The sequence below is a fragment of the Pinus tabuliformis genome, chromosome 3_2 (assembly GCF_031772625.1).
Source record: "Pinus tabuliformis cultivar Carrire ecotype Pingquan chromosome 3_2, CPIR1, whole genome shotgun sequence".
Taxonomy (NCBI): domain Eukaryota; kingdom Viridiplantae; phylum Streptophyta; class Pinopsida; order Pinales; family Pinaceae; genus Pinus; species Pinus tabuliformis.
In genome coordinates this window covers 705,021,123-705,038,351 of record NC_142302.1, presented here as the reverse complement: position 1 = coordinate 705,038,351, position 17,229 = coordinate 705,021,123, and the positions used below count along the sequence as shown (strand labels likewise).

At 36.3% G+C, this 17,229-nt stretch overlaps 1 protein-coding gene across 1 annotated transcript; it reads right to left on the bottom strand.

The window, feature by feature from the left end:
• Positions 1-9,356: 9,356 nt before the first annotated feature.
• LOC149182589 (ras-related protein Rab-2-B-like) lies at positions 9,357-15,031 on the bottom strand. The gene is made up of 6 exons (XM_089416891.1): positions 14,091-15,031; positions 13,416-13,555; positions 10,577-10,659; positions 10,145-10,349; positions 9,973-10,041; positions 9,357-9,789 (listed from the first exon to the last, which is right to left on the bottom strand). The coding sequence occupies exons 1-6, from the start codon at positions 14,143-14,145 to the stop codon at positions 9,700-9,702; spliced, it is 642 nt and encodes a 213-aa protein (XP_089273017.1). The 5' UTR covers positions 14,146-15,031; the 3' UTR covers positions 9,357-9,699.
• Positions 15,032-17,229: the final 2,198 nt, after the last annotated feature.

Sequence of the window (17,229 nt, the reverse complement as noted above, 5' to 3'; positions counted from 1 at the left end):
GGAATTGTACAAGGGTGATGACAACATCCCTGAGTAGTTTCATACCGTTCCGGTGCACGGTTTCCAAGAAATCAGCCTCCATCACCATCAACCATTTTTTCATTTTCTCCATATCCGTGCATCCGTTTCAAAACCTGTTTCATGGGGATATGCATGTGAGTGATGGTAACCTACCCAAGCAGTTTCAGCCGATTCCGATGCACGGTTTCCGAGAAATCGATCTCTGAAATCTTCAGCCATTTTCCATTTTTCTCGAAATCCGTGCATCCATTGATCACGATTTTGCTATGGGAGATGCATAATGATGATAGAAACATGCTTAGCAAGTTTCAGATCGATCCGCTTTGCCGTTTGGGAGAAATGGCGAAAACAAGTAAGTTCTGGTTCTGTGACAATGCAGCAGCAGCAGCTTGAACGTGTAGATTTGAACGTGGAAACAATTGTCTGGAGCTTGGATCCGTCCAGAAGACACCTGCATAGAAACAAAACAGCCATGAATCATCAATCAAGCCACCATGCAACTACATCAACACATGCATGCAGCAAATGAAGATCAACACATGCATGCAGCAAAGCAACCACGCACGACTTGCAGGTACGTGACTAAACTTGTTCCTCTGTTTGCATGAATCTAATCTAAGCATTGCATGAATGAATGAGATAGTCGGATTAAAAAATCGGTGGCCAGCTAACTGGCCACCCTCGTCCAGTTCAAACAACGCTCGGTGGGTGCAATCGACATGCGTGCTCAGCCATCTCAGGAAGGAAATTGAAAACGGGTAGTGATGGACAGTTAAACTCCAGTGCAACTGATGGATGAGATTTCAAGCAGAGAACAAATAGTTAACCACTGCAGTTCATGATAGCACAGCAGTTCATATGGGCCAGATTATCTTGATTGAGATTTTATTACGTTATGCTGTTGCAAAACATGGAATTTCAAAAATGTCTGCCGCATTCAATTCAAGTTATTCAAAGAGACTAAACATCGAAACAGAAAATTTTGATAGTTCATCAGAGGGTTTTGTGAACCACGGATATGGCAGAAGCAGTGCCTCTAACGTAGAGGAAGGTCAAAAAATGGAAGGACAGGGCCTGGTTTCAAGCTACTTGAGAAATGATCAACGTAAGTTATAAAGGACGACTTCCTTGAGCAGTGATTCATCGGAGTCAGATGATGCTACTCCTACTATTGAGCTACATAGTGAGTTGAAACTTCTATTGCAATGCACATTGCCTTTGTTATGGAGTCAAAAGAATGTCCATTGGCTTATGGCTCCAGTCAAGGATGTGAAAAGAATTGTGAAGCTGCTTTTGTTCCTTCTCAGGTCCTCTTATGACTCACAGTATGTGGTACTATCAAATCTGGCAACATTTGTTGCAGCAATGCCCTCCTTATTTGAGCCATTCTTTGAAGATTTCTTTGTTCAATCTTCTGATACATGCCATATGCGAGCAATCAAGCTGGAGATCTTGTCTCTCATTGCAACGGAATCATCTATTCATACAATATTGCTAGAGTTTCAGGACTATATTAGGGATCCAGATAGAAAGTTTGCCGCAGATGCAGTCTCTGCAATTGGACGATGTGCTAAAAGATTTCCATCTGTGGCTTTGACTTGTTTGAAAGGTCTCCTGGCGTTGGTTAGACAGAGCTCTATAGCATTGCAGGGAAGCAACCAACCAGGGATTTGCATTTGTGACTCTCAAGACTGTGGAGGCTACTAAGTGAGCCCGTGAGGAACCAAACAAAACCATTGATGGAAGGATTGTTACTGTGAAACTTGCAGTTGAGGGACAGAGAAGACTGTGTATATATATTGCAGAAATAACAAGGGTTACATCTCGGCTCTATATTCAGATCTGTTTAGACATATCACAATGAATATATGTGATACTCAACATATCTATGATTAAAGGAAATATCTATGGATGTATAAACCTAGGAATATGTATGAACATCATCTTGTCAACCTGCAAGTGTTTTCATCAAAGAGATGAAGTTGAAGGATCTGTCCTATGATCAAGGATCTCAGCATACAATTTATATTGGCCTGCATACCTCTGTGTGAACTGTAATTTGATATCTCTCAATGGGTATTTGAAATAAAATTCCACGGTTGCAATCACAATTTAGACACACATGGAGATCTAACCTTCAGGTAGACTTCATGGATATGATAAAGAAGCAACAGTGAGGGTCTCAATGATGATGTAACAAACACAAGAAAGACCACCACAGAAGGAACAGGCAGAGGAATGAGGGAAAGGGACAAGTTGTTGAGGCCAAAGCAGGGGGTGGTAAAATAACACAAATGCCAAGGGCACCATTTCTTCCATATGATTGCATATACTTGTGCACTCATAACAAGGCTGAGGATTCACTAAGAAAAGCAGCAGACAGTGAGGAAGAAGAGAAGAAGGGCGAGAAGACGAAGGCTGCCACAGCCAAGCTGAAAGGAAAAGCACCCTCAGCCAAGCAGGCTAAGACAGTGCCGACTGTTTCTACAGGAAGACAGAGAACTGTTAGCAGACTGTTTCTACAGGAAGACAGAGAACTGTTAGCAGACTGTTTCTACATGAAGACAGAGAACTGTTTCTACAGGAAGTTTGAAAAGAGGGAAGCCAAAGGAGAAATCAGCCGAGATGTTAGCCAAAGAAGCCACCAGGACCATCAAAGACGAGGAGAGAGATTGGTTGCTCAGAGGATGAGCAACACTTTTAGTAGGGGGGTGATGATGAGCCCCGACAATGGACAATTATTTGGGCTCATTCAACCTCCTAAGTTGACTTAATCCACCATTCTCATTGGTTTATTGCATGTTTTTTATTATTTTTATGTTAATAGAGTGAATTTGGTTAGTCATTATGCCAAAAAGTCTAATGGGTGCTTTGTGTAGCCTTTTTGGTCCACTTGGAGACAAAATTGAAGGTCTTAATGAGCACTTGGCAGCCAAATTCGTGGGAGAACAAGCTAGAGGATTTGTAGGAAGGTGTCCCCCTCATTTATGGGCCCTTACTTCGAATTCTCCACCATCAGCTCGGAGTTCAAAGGCCACCAAATCAATGAGCACAAGGGCAGCCAAGCAAGTCAAGTAGGACTGTTGTTAACTACAAGTCTTGGGCAGCCAAGTCCCCAAATTTTAGGAGGACTGTTGGGTCCTCAAATTGTATGAATAAGAAGGCTTAGGGCCTCATTTTGGTTAGCCAGTTAGTCATTTTGTTAGCCAGTGGATGTTAGCTAGTTAGCCAGTAGATAGTAGCTAGTAGTTAGTCATTTCATAGCCTTGTTGTAGTCATTTTGTAATTCGATTTGTATGCAATAGATTAGCTTTGCTTTCAGCTCATTCTCAAGTTCTCCTTGTGGACAGTTTTGATGTAACTCTTCATTTCTTGATCAATAAAGATGAATCCAGCTTTGCACCAGCTCTAAATCTCTCTTAGGAGGCTGTAGCTCTTGGGGTTGGGCCCATCTCAAGCGCCCAATACCTCCTCTAATTATCTTTATGTGTCTTTGCTGCATTCTGAGAATAAAATCTGCTATTTTGTTTTGTTATTTAGTTTGTTTTTTTGATGAGTAAAATAGCTTTTCATGCTCAGATTTAGTTGATAGGTTGTTAACAGAAAAAACTTCAAGAAAAGGGCCAACAAACATCTGTGGTTTCACCTCTCCCTCAGTGGGATCAGGAGCTGTGACTAGGATGACTTTGTTGCCCACAAAAACACTAACTTTGCTTTGCCATGCAATCATTAGTGTTTGGTTTTCATTTGCAGAAGTTGGTTACATGTTCAGATCTTTGAATGCTTCATTTCATAGTTAATATACATGGTTTCCTTGCAAATAAAGTTGTTGTCCATTCTTGTTACTATTAGCTAGATCATATTAGGGTAGCATAACTAGATCTTTGTTTTCTTGCATATCTTTGTTTGTTTAGTTTGAAAAACCACTTGCAGAGTACCTATTACCCTTCCTTACTTGCACATACTCCATCCAACCTACCTGTTTCATCCTTCACTCAGAACCCTTACCTTACATTTAACTCATTCGCTTACTTTGCCATGATTCTCATCTTCTTGTACAACATCGTTTCATCCCTCCTTGAACAAATCTCACCGTCTACACCTTCTCCTCAACTCCAACCTCCAAGTCTTGAACTCCCCTACACCCCTATTTCACCTCCATACTCGTTCCTCCACCTTTTTCCCTCCATCCATTCTCCAAAATCCTCTTTTCAGAACATCCTGTAGAAATCTCTGAACATCCTGTAGAAACCCCTGTAGACTTCCTGTAGAAGCTCATAAACACGGTTTCTTGGCAGCCAAACTTTGTGAGACTCTCTGGAAGGGTGTTAGGGACCCTTTAGACCCTCTTTGAACCTTCCCAACCTTTCCCAAGCGCTTCTCCTCCTTGATCCACCTCTGCACAGTGGAAAACTAGTTAGAAGCACATGCATGATAATTTCAACAACTTAATCAAAAATACAAAAAGATGTTTTCTTCAGATAGCGATAACTTAGACACATGCATTTTACCTTCCTAGAAGTAATGGCATCTCTTCTCGTAGTTTGCATTCTCATTTTTGCATCAGTAGCACTAGTTGGTAGAATTAGGGTTTGTTAGGGTTTGCATGTCTTTTTGGCTTTCAGTTTCTTTCCGCAAGTAGATTAGCTTCCTTTGAGTTAGCTTTCGTCCATCAGTTAAAAAGTTTCTTCTAAGAGCTCATAGAAGTTGGCTTGAGCCCCTAGCGGACTTGTGCCAGCTGATCAAGTGACAGCTGCGGCAAGAGCTAGTACTTGTGCATACAGCACCGTCGCTTCCAAGTTTGTTACGAACTACCGGGTTGATAAAATTAAAGAAGGGAGTTCCAAGAGTTGTAGCATTATTGCTACAATACTAGGGCCCACCAAATAGATCCAGGGGGCAATTCTCTGAACCACTTCCTAGCCTCTCCATTAAGGCTCTGTACATAAACTCTCATCCTCACATCATCTTCACTTATATCTAAGTTATCAGCATAACTATAAAAAACCTCAAGATTTTCTTCAGCTATTACTCCCTCTGTGCCAGTGAAATTAGGCATATATTTTTGATATTCTCCTGCAGGCATAGCATTCGAAGGAACAGGCAGGACCAGGGGTCCATACCTGACAGCAATAATTCTTTCCATCTTCGTAGGTGCTTGTTGTCCTGCCATGACTGGGGTATGAGGGAGGACACTGGAAAATTGAGTAGTTTGAAGCAATGTAATGGATGATAGAGACAACGGGATATGATGGACTGTATGGAAAACTTTCTTTGGACCGAGATTCAAAGGGGAACTAATTAAACAAGGAGTTTTATGAATCTTTGAAGGTGATTCTTCACTAACAATGTTAGGCTCTAGACCTTCAAACTGTATATTTTCAGTTATAAGCTTCTCTTGCAGAGATACATAAGGTTTCTTTGGCTTACTTGATCTTGATGCTCCTTTCTGTGATGTTTTCTTCGATTTAACAATTCTCTCAGGGTCAGGCACTTGAACCGCTGGTGATTTCTGAGGATTTCTTCGAGTATGCCTCACAAACTGAGCCAGGACTGTAATGTGGAGTCGCCAAAGGATGGTCTTCCTCCAGTGGAGTCGCCAGATAGATGATTACAACCAAAAATGTGCCCAAACCTTGTCTATCATCAAAATCTGGAACTGTGTCATCTCCCAGGGAAGCTGAGCTTTAATCTCCTGTCCTCGACAACGGCACCAATTAATGTTATCACCCCAAGAAACTCTCCTAGGTTGTATCTAAGAGATGCTCGGGAACATTACAAACTCAACAAAAATGTCGGAGATGGATGAATGGAAGGAATGATGCCTGTTCAAGCCAGATAACCACTTCTATTACGCTTAACCTAGACATGGGTGAACACCCCCGAACTACAAGGCTTTAGACCACCAATTACTCACAGTTTGAGGATTAGGTGGACATGGAGAATACTGACCACACCAACAGATGCACAAAACCATGTGATGGTCGGCTGCAACCAATAAAGAGGTATGCAAATCTATTTCCTAATGCACAGACATGATAACGTTTCTCTGGCATTAAGTGAACAGAAACCTGCATAACACATTCAATGATACATACTAGACTTCAACACAGAGGTGGGATGACAACCCCTCTAATGCTAAAAATCAAGAGCACATGAATAAATGCATAACAGACAGCTTAGAACAGAGCAGAAATGGGAGGTGAACAATTAACAGCAAAAGAAGCTTGTATTAGCTGAAAATGAAGACCAGACGCTGCAAGTATCATAGTGGTTACAATCTCCAGAAGTTGAACCTTACATCAAAACAACAACCATCAACCTTCTTTACATCTTTCTGGGCATATATAGAGGTTGATTACAAAAATGCTCTGCTATTCTATGCATGGAGGGGTCATAATGGACTACCAACCACATTAACTATCTAAAATGGGCCTCTGCTACGATCTGCTGCTTCAATGAATGAATTTGACATTCTCTGGTACTCTGTTGTCCTCCTCGAACAGGTGGAGTGTAGTATAGAAGATATTCCATGACTGATAAATGCTTGTAACTACTCGAGGCACGTCCTTTCCTTTTCGGCCACTCTGTTCCTTGAATGCAATGGGTGAAGATGGAATGCTCCGAGTATTGGTAGGTGATCACCTTCGTCCTTTGGGAGCACAGAATGGTTATGGACGTGGATAGTCGGGATAGGCGGAGGAAGAAAATTGGCCATTGGATTAAACGAATGAATGGTGGGGATCTCTCGGTGGGAGGCATCGGGAAGAAGCAGGGCGGAGTGATTATGAGCTGTCAGATCTCACAGATGGACGGCAGAGATCAGTTTACAAGAGGTATCAGGCGGAAACGGGAATGGACGAGCGTGAGCCGTTGGATCGCAAGCGGACAGATCCGACAGCGATCGAGCGGAAGAGATGCGTGGGGATTAACAACCGGGGAAAACGGTTTGCGCGACGGGGCGGTATTGATCGCACTGCTTACGGGGGATGTGCGGTATTTGTATGCGGGGGAGCGATGCGAGTCAGCAGGCGGACGTGATGGGAGAGAATCCGCTTTCCCCGCGGGTTAAAGTGCAGGCATGTTTCGGCGGCAGGGGAAGTGAAAGACGTCCGATCATCGACGAAGACGATCGGACGATGCAGAAAAGGTCACACATGTTTACCACTGATGTGACAAAGAAAAGTCAGTAAAGGCGCGCGGTCATGTGAATATGGTCGTATGATGGCTAAAACTTAGCGCTCAGGGGTCGGAGGAATCATGGAATTTCACATAATTTCAGAGGTAAAATGGAGGCAACGGGTTTGAAGATATAAGCGGGGGGTAAAGGGAAATAAAGAAGGTGACCGGTGTAGACCTCTTCTGAGCAGAAACCGAGGAAATGGGCTTACTTAGGCCCCCTTGAACATCAGCAACCTATAGCAAAGCTAACAGAAACCAATGTTGGCTCATTTTCCTTTGATGACGTGCCTATTATTAAAGGGATTCTTTCCCTTGTGGGAATCATTCTAATTTTGTTTGTTCTAATAATCATGATATCTCCAACTTACTAGATTATAACTTGAAACAACAAAATTTGGAGCTTATAGGAAAAGGGGGATAAAGAACAAAGTGATGAAGTAAATTATTGTTATACATACAATTTATGGGACAATACAAGATGATAAATTTTGTAGGCATTGTGGCCAACATGTTTAAAAGGAAATATCTTGATTGTGGTCAGTTTGCTCAAGAGAAAAAGAAGTGAAAGAAATTTCTAAGACACAGAACATATAGATCCAATTGACTAAGCGATCAACTCTCATGAATCAAGAAAGGCACGACACAAGGTGACACAATGAAAGTAGCAGCAATTGCAAATATGTGCACCAATCCACCTCCACCTCAACTCGACGATTATGATGCCTATGTCAGTTCTCTACAAGAGGAACCACCTGTGCCAGATTCTAACTATCAAAACCACAAAGCCACTCAAGGGATACCATAGCTAGCAAGAGCTCAATCAATACCAAAACTAGGAATCAAAGGAACAAGCATACACACAACACGAAGGCTGAGAAAGAGCACAGGGGTACGTTAAGTAACAAAAGTAAGAATTTGATTTGGATTATGCGCCTATATTAAAATAAAAGAAGTTACAATTTTTTTTTAAATTATGTTGTATAAAACACTTCTTTATACAAAAGAAATATGTAGATAGTTGAATAAAATATTATTGAGATGATAGGTTTATTATGCAATTCAATATGAGAGAGATGTATAAGTATGTCTATCCTATCTCTTTTAAAATAAAAATAAAAAAAGTATATTAAAAAAAACGTAAGATATAATTAAAAAAGCATATATATATATCTATATCTATATATATATATATATATATATATATATAATCAATATGTTGAGGTGCAAATATTTTATTTAAATTTTGCATTCTAAAAAAAGTTTTCACTTCAAGAGATTTGGATCTATATTGGTATTTAAATTGGCATTTATATTTTTGTTATAATCCATATTGAATTTTTTAACTAGTGTTATTATTTTTTTTGTTATCACATGTCAACTTCATATTAAACATAAAAGAAATTACATATTCCTTTAGATTATGTTGTATAAAACACTACTTGATTCAAAGAAATATGTACATATTGGAATAAAATATTATTGAGCCTAGAGGCTCATTGAGCAGAAGAGCAATAGGGTCATTCTACAGTATAAGAGAGATGTGTAAGTATGTCCATCTGTCCCTTTTAAAATAAAATAATCCTAATTTTCACATCAAGGGATTTAATCCTCTCAACTCTCTTGCTAGATCAGTGGTTAAGATGGATATACACTGGTATTTATCATAAATAATAATCGGACATCCATGTCAAGGGATTTAATCATCTCAGCTCTTGCTAGATCAGTGATGGATCAAGATGGATCTATACTGGTATTTATCATAAATATTAATAGAACATCCATGTGGGCCGAGTCTGTCTACTATAAACTAGAAGTAGACCAAACTCGGCATTTGTTAAATGATATAACTTAAAAATACTGACAATTTTGTACATTGATCACCAAAAGACAAGTTTGCAGCAGCCCATTGCACTCTCCACCTTATTATATGTAAATATTTCTGAATTGCCTAGCATGTTATATGCAACTAGACAGCAACGCCTTCCCTTGTGCAAAAGTATCTCTCGTACAAATAGAAAAAGAATTGTACTACAATAAAAGGAATCAGCCAATTGCAGAACATGAACAGCTGAACCAATGAATAGAATTGAATAAAATCGAATCGAATTTGCACTAAAATAAAAAGAATCAATCAGTTGCAGAACATGAACAGCTGAACCAATGAATTGGATTGAATAGAATCGAATCGAAATTGTACTACAATAAAAGAATCAATCAGTTGCAGAACATGAGCTGCTGAACCCAAGAATCAACCAGTTGCAGAACATGAGCAGCTGAACCAATGAATTGAATTGAATAGATCGAATCGAACTGTGAATATTAATCCTTTATTGCAGTCAGAAGCAGCATATTGAAACTAAGCTGCCCCAGACCACAAATTCGTAACTCAAATCTATGCACATATTAGTGATAAAACAAACATTTTAATACTCAGTCTGCCATACAATGTGGATGCACTCAAATATGCAGTTTGTTTGTATCTGGAGATATATGTTGTCAATTACAACACCCCCCTCTCTGATTAAAATCTCTGCCTACAATACTGGTTCCAGCACTACCAGCAGATCCAACTTTGATACCGTTGGCCTGAAAATATCAAGAGAATTAAATATTGGGAAAGTAACACTAAAAGTAAAAAAATTACTGTTTTTAATGAAAAAATGGTTTGTCACTACTGAAACAAGCATAAACATTTTAAGCCTTAATGGAAACAGATAATGCAAACATTTTAACACACATCTAAGATGAATAAGTTAGATAAAATCATACCTCGTTAGATGTATCAAATACTCCATCCTGAATCTTGCGATATATTTTAGCAGCGGTATCGATAAATGCCTAAGAACCAAACATTCAAATTTTACCCAAAGCTATGTAATTGCAAAGTATAAACAATGCAAAAAATACATTTTGAAATGTAAATACACACACAACCAAATACCTCTTCAACATTTTGGGCAGTTTTTGCAGAAGTCTCCATAAATATCAACCCGTTTTCCTTTGCAAACTGTTGCCCTTCCTCAAAAGTTACTGCCCTTCTGTGAGATAGGTCAGATTTATTTCCAATAAGCATAATTGTCATATTTGCAATTGCATGCTGCCGTGCGTCCTCTAACCACGTTGCAAGATGATTGAACGTTTCTCTCCTGAAACCAGCCGGGTACAGGTTGAATCAAATGCATAGAAGACAATGCAAGCTGGTTAAATACAAATTGTTGACATTAATCTACTCTAGTAAACAGACCATTATCACAGCTTCTACTTAGGAGTTGTAAAACAAAAGAAAAATGTGGGGTAAAACAGATGCAATAGCATGCTGCTACAAGATAATACAAGAAAACATTTCTAAGATTGGAATAAGCATCAATATTACCTTGTTATGTCATATACAAGCAATGCCCCAGCAGCTCCTCTGTAATAAGATCTTGTAATTGACCGAAAAGACTCTTGTCCTGCCTGAAGGACATAAACAAACATCAAGAACTGTATCCTACAAGTGCCCTAGATGACAAATACAGTACAAGAAGGGCAATGGCATACAGTAAAAGCAGAACAACCATCCTTGTTTAAAATGAATAGCATAAGCAACGATGAAGTTTCTCCATTTTTACAGCCGACAGAACGTGCTATTTACATTGTACCCACAAAACCATTTTATGATTCATATAACCATAAATATTCCCTATTGGATTCAATCATTACTTTTCTTATATTCTTTGTTCTAACATGAACATTTTATGTAATTTAAAATCAACGTAGCATGAAAACTGCTCCCAACCCCTGGGGAGCCCATCCCCAATGTTCCCCCATTACAGGGAATCTAGCGACGGGAGAGAAACATTCCCCATCTGCAGAGAATGTCACCAGGAATGGTTTCCCAGTCAAATACCGAGAGTTTCAAGTACGTTCCCTAGGTGTTCTTGCCTAGACTTTAGAAGTTTTGAAATTTACAGCTTAAACATTGAAGTTAAAGAGAATCCCTCATTTCACGGATTTTGATGATGGAATGAGACCCACTGGACCTCAAACAGTAAAAATATAATTTGGATATATTTACGGCTTAACAGCTTTTTAAGTTAGCAACTTAGATGAAAAGGAAAACCGTGTACCCTGGCCTCCTGTACCTAGAAACTGGGAATTGATATTACTAAAATTGCATGTTAGGAATTAAACAATATAGAGGGATTAATAAATGCCTAGGGATGGGCGAGCAGTGAGCACGAAATGAGCTTCATTACCCTTGCTATCACGAAGGTGTTCATCCTCTGAGTTGTCTACTTAGTTAGGTACACGGAATGACTTAATAGAAAATCAATAAGGCTTGAAATTGAATTAAGCAAATTAACCTTAGAGATTAATTACATAGGGAAAGGAAAAAATTATACGACATTTTCCCTGGTCTCCTTGATAAGTAGGGGATGCCAAATGTCCCACACATGCCTGGGCCCATTTTGGGTACCTAAGTCAGCCAAGACTGGCCCGTCAGCTTAACATGACGCTTGGAAACAAAATAACTAAGCCTAAAATATGAACAGCTGAAATCCTAATTTTGTGCATAAATGCAGGTTCAAACCTACAGATTTCCAATTAATCAAAGATACAAATTTCCCTGGATCATCCCACGTGTATAATTATCAATAATAAACACCTAAGACAGATGCAACCAAAAAATCACTCTCAAAACAATAGCTTGATACAATCTAAACTACTTTTGCAGAAAATGAAGAAATTATGCCTACAACCATGCAATCACTCATAAAATATATTGTTAGTAGAAGAATGCATCACATGAAAAATCAATTACAAAGTCGATGTAATCTATCTTCCTCTTAGAGAGGATGAAAATATCATGCTAAAACCAATCAATCATTGTTGAAGTTTTGAATCTTAAAATACTGCAATGAGGCAATAAGTCTTAGACCTGAAAACCCTGCCATTTACATTGATCCATATATCGAAGGTAGGTAAATGCTTTCTTGTTTGTGGCTTACGGTAGTGAACAGTTTAAACTGTGCACAATAAACAAAAGAGTTAAGATCAAGCTAGTTTATGGTTTTCACACATATATGGTAACTAGCACAGACCCATATAAATCTAGGTCTTATATGCCTAGATGTTGCATATGCGATTTCGAATATTTATCACGTCAACCATTGTGTGAACAAGATATGCATCTGTGAGATTCACAGATTCAAGGGTATATCAAACATAGGTTTAGATGAGTCTGTGTTAGTGTTCATATTCCATTCATCAATATACTATTTAACTTTGTCATTGTTTAAACATGCTAGGTTTTGGAGTTTTTGGCCTGAATCTAGCTAAAACAATTTTGGCCAAATCTTATTTTTTGTTGTTTAAAATGGGTTTTTGAGTGCATAAATGGATTCAGCACCCTGAAAAACCCCTGGGGCACTGGGATTGTGGAGAGTTTACAGCTCTAACTTATGATTCTAAGATATACCTGCCAAGTTATGGGCAAATTAGATATGAAAATATACCAGAAACCTTCCAAAACATAGAACATATAGAATACAACTTTAAATTTACAGGTGTCTATAAAAAACTTCATGGAAAACCCCCACTACCACCTGGGCTATGGAATGCACTTTGCTTTTCAAGGTACAATTAACTTCATGTTATTTTTCAAAGCTTTCACACATTTCGCAGCAAAACCATAATAACTTGAAAATGTATATAAAGTTGAAACAAATCAAAGTAGGATGTAGTGAAAACATAAAAGCAGCAGCTCACCCAGTAATCGTTAATTTAAAGACTATGATGTTCATATCGTTGAGAGCTACAGGACACCAATCTTTTCTTGAAATTGCATAACCTTATATTAAGCAAAATTTCAATCAAGATCCACATAGTGTGGCAATGCCAACATCCTTGGATTGGCTTAAGACAGAATAATTAAAGCTTGTGACATCCAATCTATATGACATCCCCAAATACCCGGGTACAGGAATCGAGACATGCAGATATGAAAGACCTTAAGTGGATTACTGTTATGTTATTTCCTATTTATAACAGGTCTAACATATATTATTGAACAGAGACAAGGTCAAATTTGATCATCCCCATTTCGAATCAGCTTTGCCTATAACAAGAAGTGTGTTAAATGTTGTCTGTGATATCTCAATAATACTGTTGTTATTTCTAGCCATATTCTGTATCATGCCCATATCGGAAAGGAGGTAAAGAATTCTTACTGTATCCCAGATCTGGAGTTTGATGGGCTTGTTCTCAATAGTTATCATGCGTGCTCCGAATTCAACGCCAATAGTCAAGTCATGAACAGGCTGAAATCGTTTATCAGTAAACTGAAGGAGAAGACATGATTTTCCCACGCCTGCATACCAAGAAAGGCCATAATTTAACTTCGCCTAAAATCAAAACAGCATTCAAATATACTACAGATCAAAAATCAAACAGACACGCAATTATATAATGGAAACCCACATCTGAGTAAGCGGAAAAAAATCAGAACAGTTTTCAGAAGAAAACACTGGACAAAACCCGTAGAATTAGTGAAGCAACAAGTTCCAAAATCGTTCGATACTGAAATTCCCGCTGTTATGAGTAAAAAGCTTTGAAAAAGGTAAATAAAGCTCGTTATTTCATTAAATCGATTCCTAACTTGACAAGAAACAAATTTCAGCTGGATGTGCAAATTATTCCTCACGCAGCGGAAAAGGAAATTGACAAAAGTCTGAAAAGTCATATCTGAAAACCCTGAAATCCCCTTAACTGTCGGGGGTATTTAGAACGAATCCATCCAAAACACCATAATCAGAAACAAAGTTTAAAAAGACTACAAACGCGAAAGATTACAGATAATCAAATCCAAACTTTTACAGGATATGAATCTCAAAAGCATTTCTTACCAGTATCTCCTATGATAATATACTTGAAAAGATAGGCGTACGCCATATTTGACATTGCTACAGCTTCACGATCTATGACACTATAAAATCCTCAAAATATATAATTGAATCAATTCCTCTGAAAAATCCGTTGAAAGTCCTTTCAAATTTCGCAGATTTCCTACGGGTGACCAGCCGAATCCCTCGATCTAAAGCACCAGAAAATCCTCAAATCCTCAAAATATATAGTTGAATCAAGTCCTCTGAAAAATCCGTTGAAAGTCCTTTCAAATTGCGCAGAATTCCTACGGCTGACCGGCCGAATCCCTTGATCTAAAACACCAGAAAATCCTCGCAGGATACAATCAGATTAAATGCCCCGAAATAACCTCAGATTCCTCGCTAGCCGGCCCGCCCCCCGCGAAGATTGTGAGAATAACAGCGAATCGGAGGAAATTTGAAGGCAAAACAGCGTGGTCTGTCTGAATCGAAATCGGTTTTATGGACGGTGAGCACGTTGCGTGAAGAAACGAATTAAATTATTTGGGGATTCGAAGGACAACACATTGCGTGCATTAAATATGTGTACAATGTCTCCATGGCTATAGAAAATAGTTTATTGGAGAGAAATTCCATTTCTAGAAAAAAGTGACTATCCATTTCCCACATTGACTCGGAGTGGGTGCCCACGAGCATCGCATGGGGGATTTGGGACAGCCCAACGTGGTCCCTGGGGCGTTGTGACATGACCAGGAGCCAGGCAGCTCACATCCACTAGTGTCCCGTGAACTTTGCTTTCAGTCCAGATCTCCAGAGCCAGGTATCTTAGACCTGGAATCCACCAGTGACCCACCAATTTTTTTCAATGTGGCACCTTTAGAAGTTGATCTCTATTGTCAGAGCGAGCAGGGATCATTTAGAAGCCACATACTTGAAAATTTTATAGTTCAATATTCCGGATCTTTATCATTGGATTATACTGGTATTCTTTGATAGTGAAACTCTGGATATTGTGGTCATCGTGTTGAAGTAATGACTTCAGAAATCTGCAGTGCCCATGAATTTAAAGAATTGATAAATACTTCTTTAAAAGTAGATATATTGCAAAAGCTGATAGGTCCCTTTTTTCCCCAATTTTTTAAAAAGCCAGGAGATTTTTTTATTTCTTCCCATTTTTTAAAAAGACAGGAGACATATTTATGGATCTATCCATTTTAAGAAAATTATGTTAGAATTCGGATATTCAATGATTTGTTTTCAATATTTATTTTTGGACGCTTAAGGATTCCTGAAAGATATTTATTAACTCAGAATTAATAATAAAACAGAACGTTAACTTTATACGCGGGATGATAAAGAGATAAAAAATTGTTAATTAATTTTAAAAATATTTATATGTATATTAATGGATATTTTGTTATAAAACGAATAGTAAAATAGAAATATAATTAAAATCTTAATGGATATTTTGTTATAAAACGAATAGTAAAATAGAAATATAATTAAAATCTTAAAGATGAAGAAAAAAAATTGTAATAATTAATTTTTAAGTTATAATAATGACAAATTTTAAATGGATTGTTAAGTATTTTTGTTTTTTTAAATTTAACTTTCCTTAAATATGTGTGAGAAGTTATATATATATATATTTTGAGATAAAAAAAAAATTAATTGTTTTTATATTAGTAAATTATTATTAATTTATAAATATAAAAAATGTATATTAATATTAAATGAAATTAGAATATAAAATAATATTATTATAATAAATAGTTAGTAATTTGTTTATTATAATTTAGTGGTTAAGATAGAATGAAAGACTTCAGATTTCAATTCAAAACATGAAAGCTTCATAATAAAGATATAAGTTGAGTTTGACCATGATTTAATGATTGTTATGGCCAAATCCTTAACTAGGTCTGAATCATCACTAAGTCAACTATATGTTGTTAGATGATTTGTAATTGTGATACATGTGATATTTTATGTAATTATAGGTCATTTGACATTTTTTTATCATGAGATTTGTAATTTTATTTTACATGAATATTTTTTTTAATATCATTTTTATTGAGTGTAAAATACTATTATATATGAGTGAATTAGAATGTGTTATTTATAATATAAGTTTTTTCAATATAAAATTATTTTAAAACATAATTTATAAATGAATTATATAGATATTAATTTAATAAAATTTGGTAATTTTTATTTTTATTAATAAATCAAAATTATATACCGGGATTAATAACGTGTACCTGGAAACAATAACAATAAAATATACTTAATAAATCACTTTATAATATAAAAATGGAGAATATATTTAATAAATCACTTTATAATATAAAAATGAAAGATAAATAACATACTAAAGATGATGCAAAATTATTAATTTTATTTATTCATTTTCTAAATTTCATTGATGTAAAAACGTGTGAATATAAAGGAAAATAATATAGTATGGTTAGTGAGCTTTTAAGTATTATTGTCTATTAAGATATTCATTTATTATAATATATAGTTATGCATATCAAGAAAATATAACATAGCATAACTTAACTACAAATCTAAAACTACACAACTAATATAATAATACACAAAAGTAATATAACATTATTAATTTTATTCTTCATTTTATAAATTATATTATATCATTTTAAACCAGAATTCCATGAGGATAAGCTTTCTAAATGTTATTGTTTGTTGAGTTTTATATATATATATATATATATATATATATATATATATATATATATATATCAAAATATATACATATTTCCTATAATACATATCTCATAACAATGATTAATTTATCATATTTATATTTAAATAAATTTATTTTTATGATAAATTTTTTTATTATAAATTTAATTTTTAATTTTTAATTTAAATAATAAATAATTTAATAAAAATTCAAAATAAATTATAAAATGTGTTGTTTAGATATTATATTTTTTAAAGTTTTTAACTTGAAATTTTAGAAAAATAAAAATTGTTAAATTCTAATATTTCTTATTTAAAATTAGTTTTTTATTTTATATATGGATTCCGTATTCTAAAATAGTTTAAGGCACTTAAATTATGAAGAGTTCACAACTCAAATTTGTGATTTCCAAAAATCCCTCTACAAATTAAACAAATATGTCAAAAAAACCTCGGG

Coding starts and splice junctions, on each gene's coding strand:
- LOC149182589 (XM_089416891.1), bottom strand. CDS start 14,145: ATGTCAAATATGGCGTACGCCTATCTTTTCAAGTATATTATCATAGGA. Junction 10,042..10,144: donor CTGCCCAAAATGTTGAAGAG/GTATTTGGTTGT, acceptor TTTGGTTCTTAG/GCATTTATCGATACCGCTGC. Junction 9,790..9,972: donor TATTTGATACATCTAACGAG/GTATGATTTTAT, acceptor TGATATTTTCAG/GCCAACGGTATCAAAGTTGG.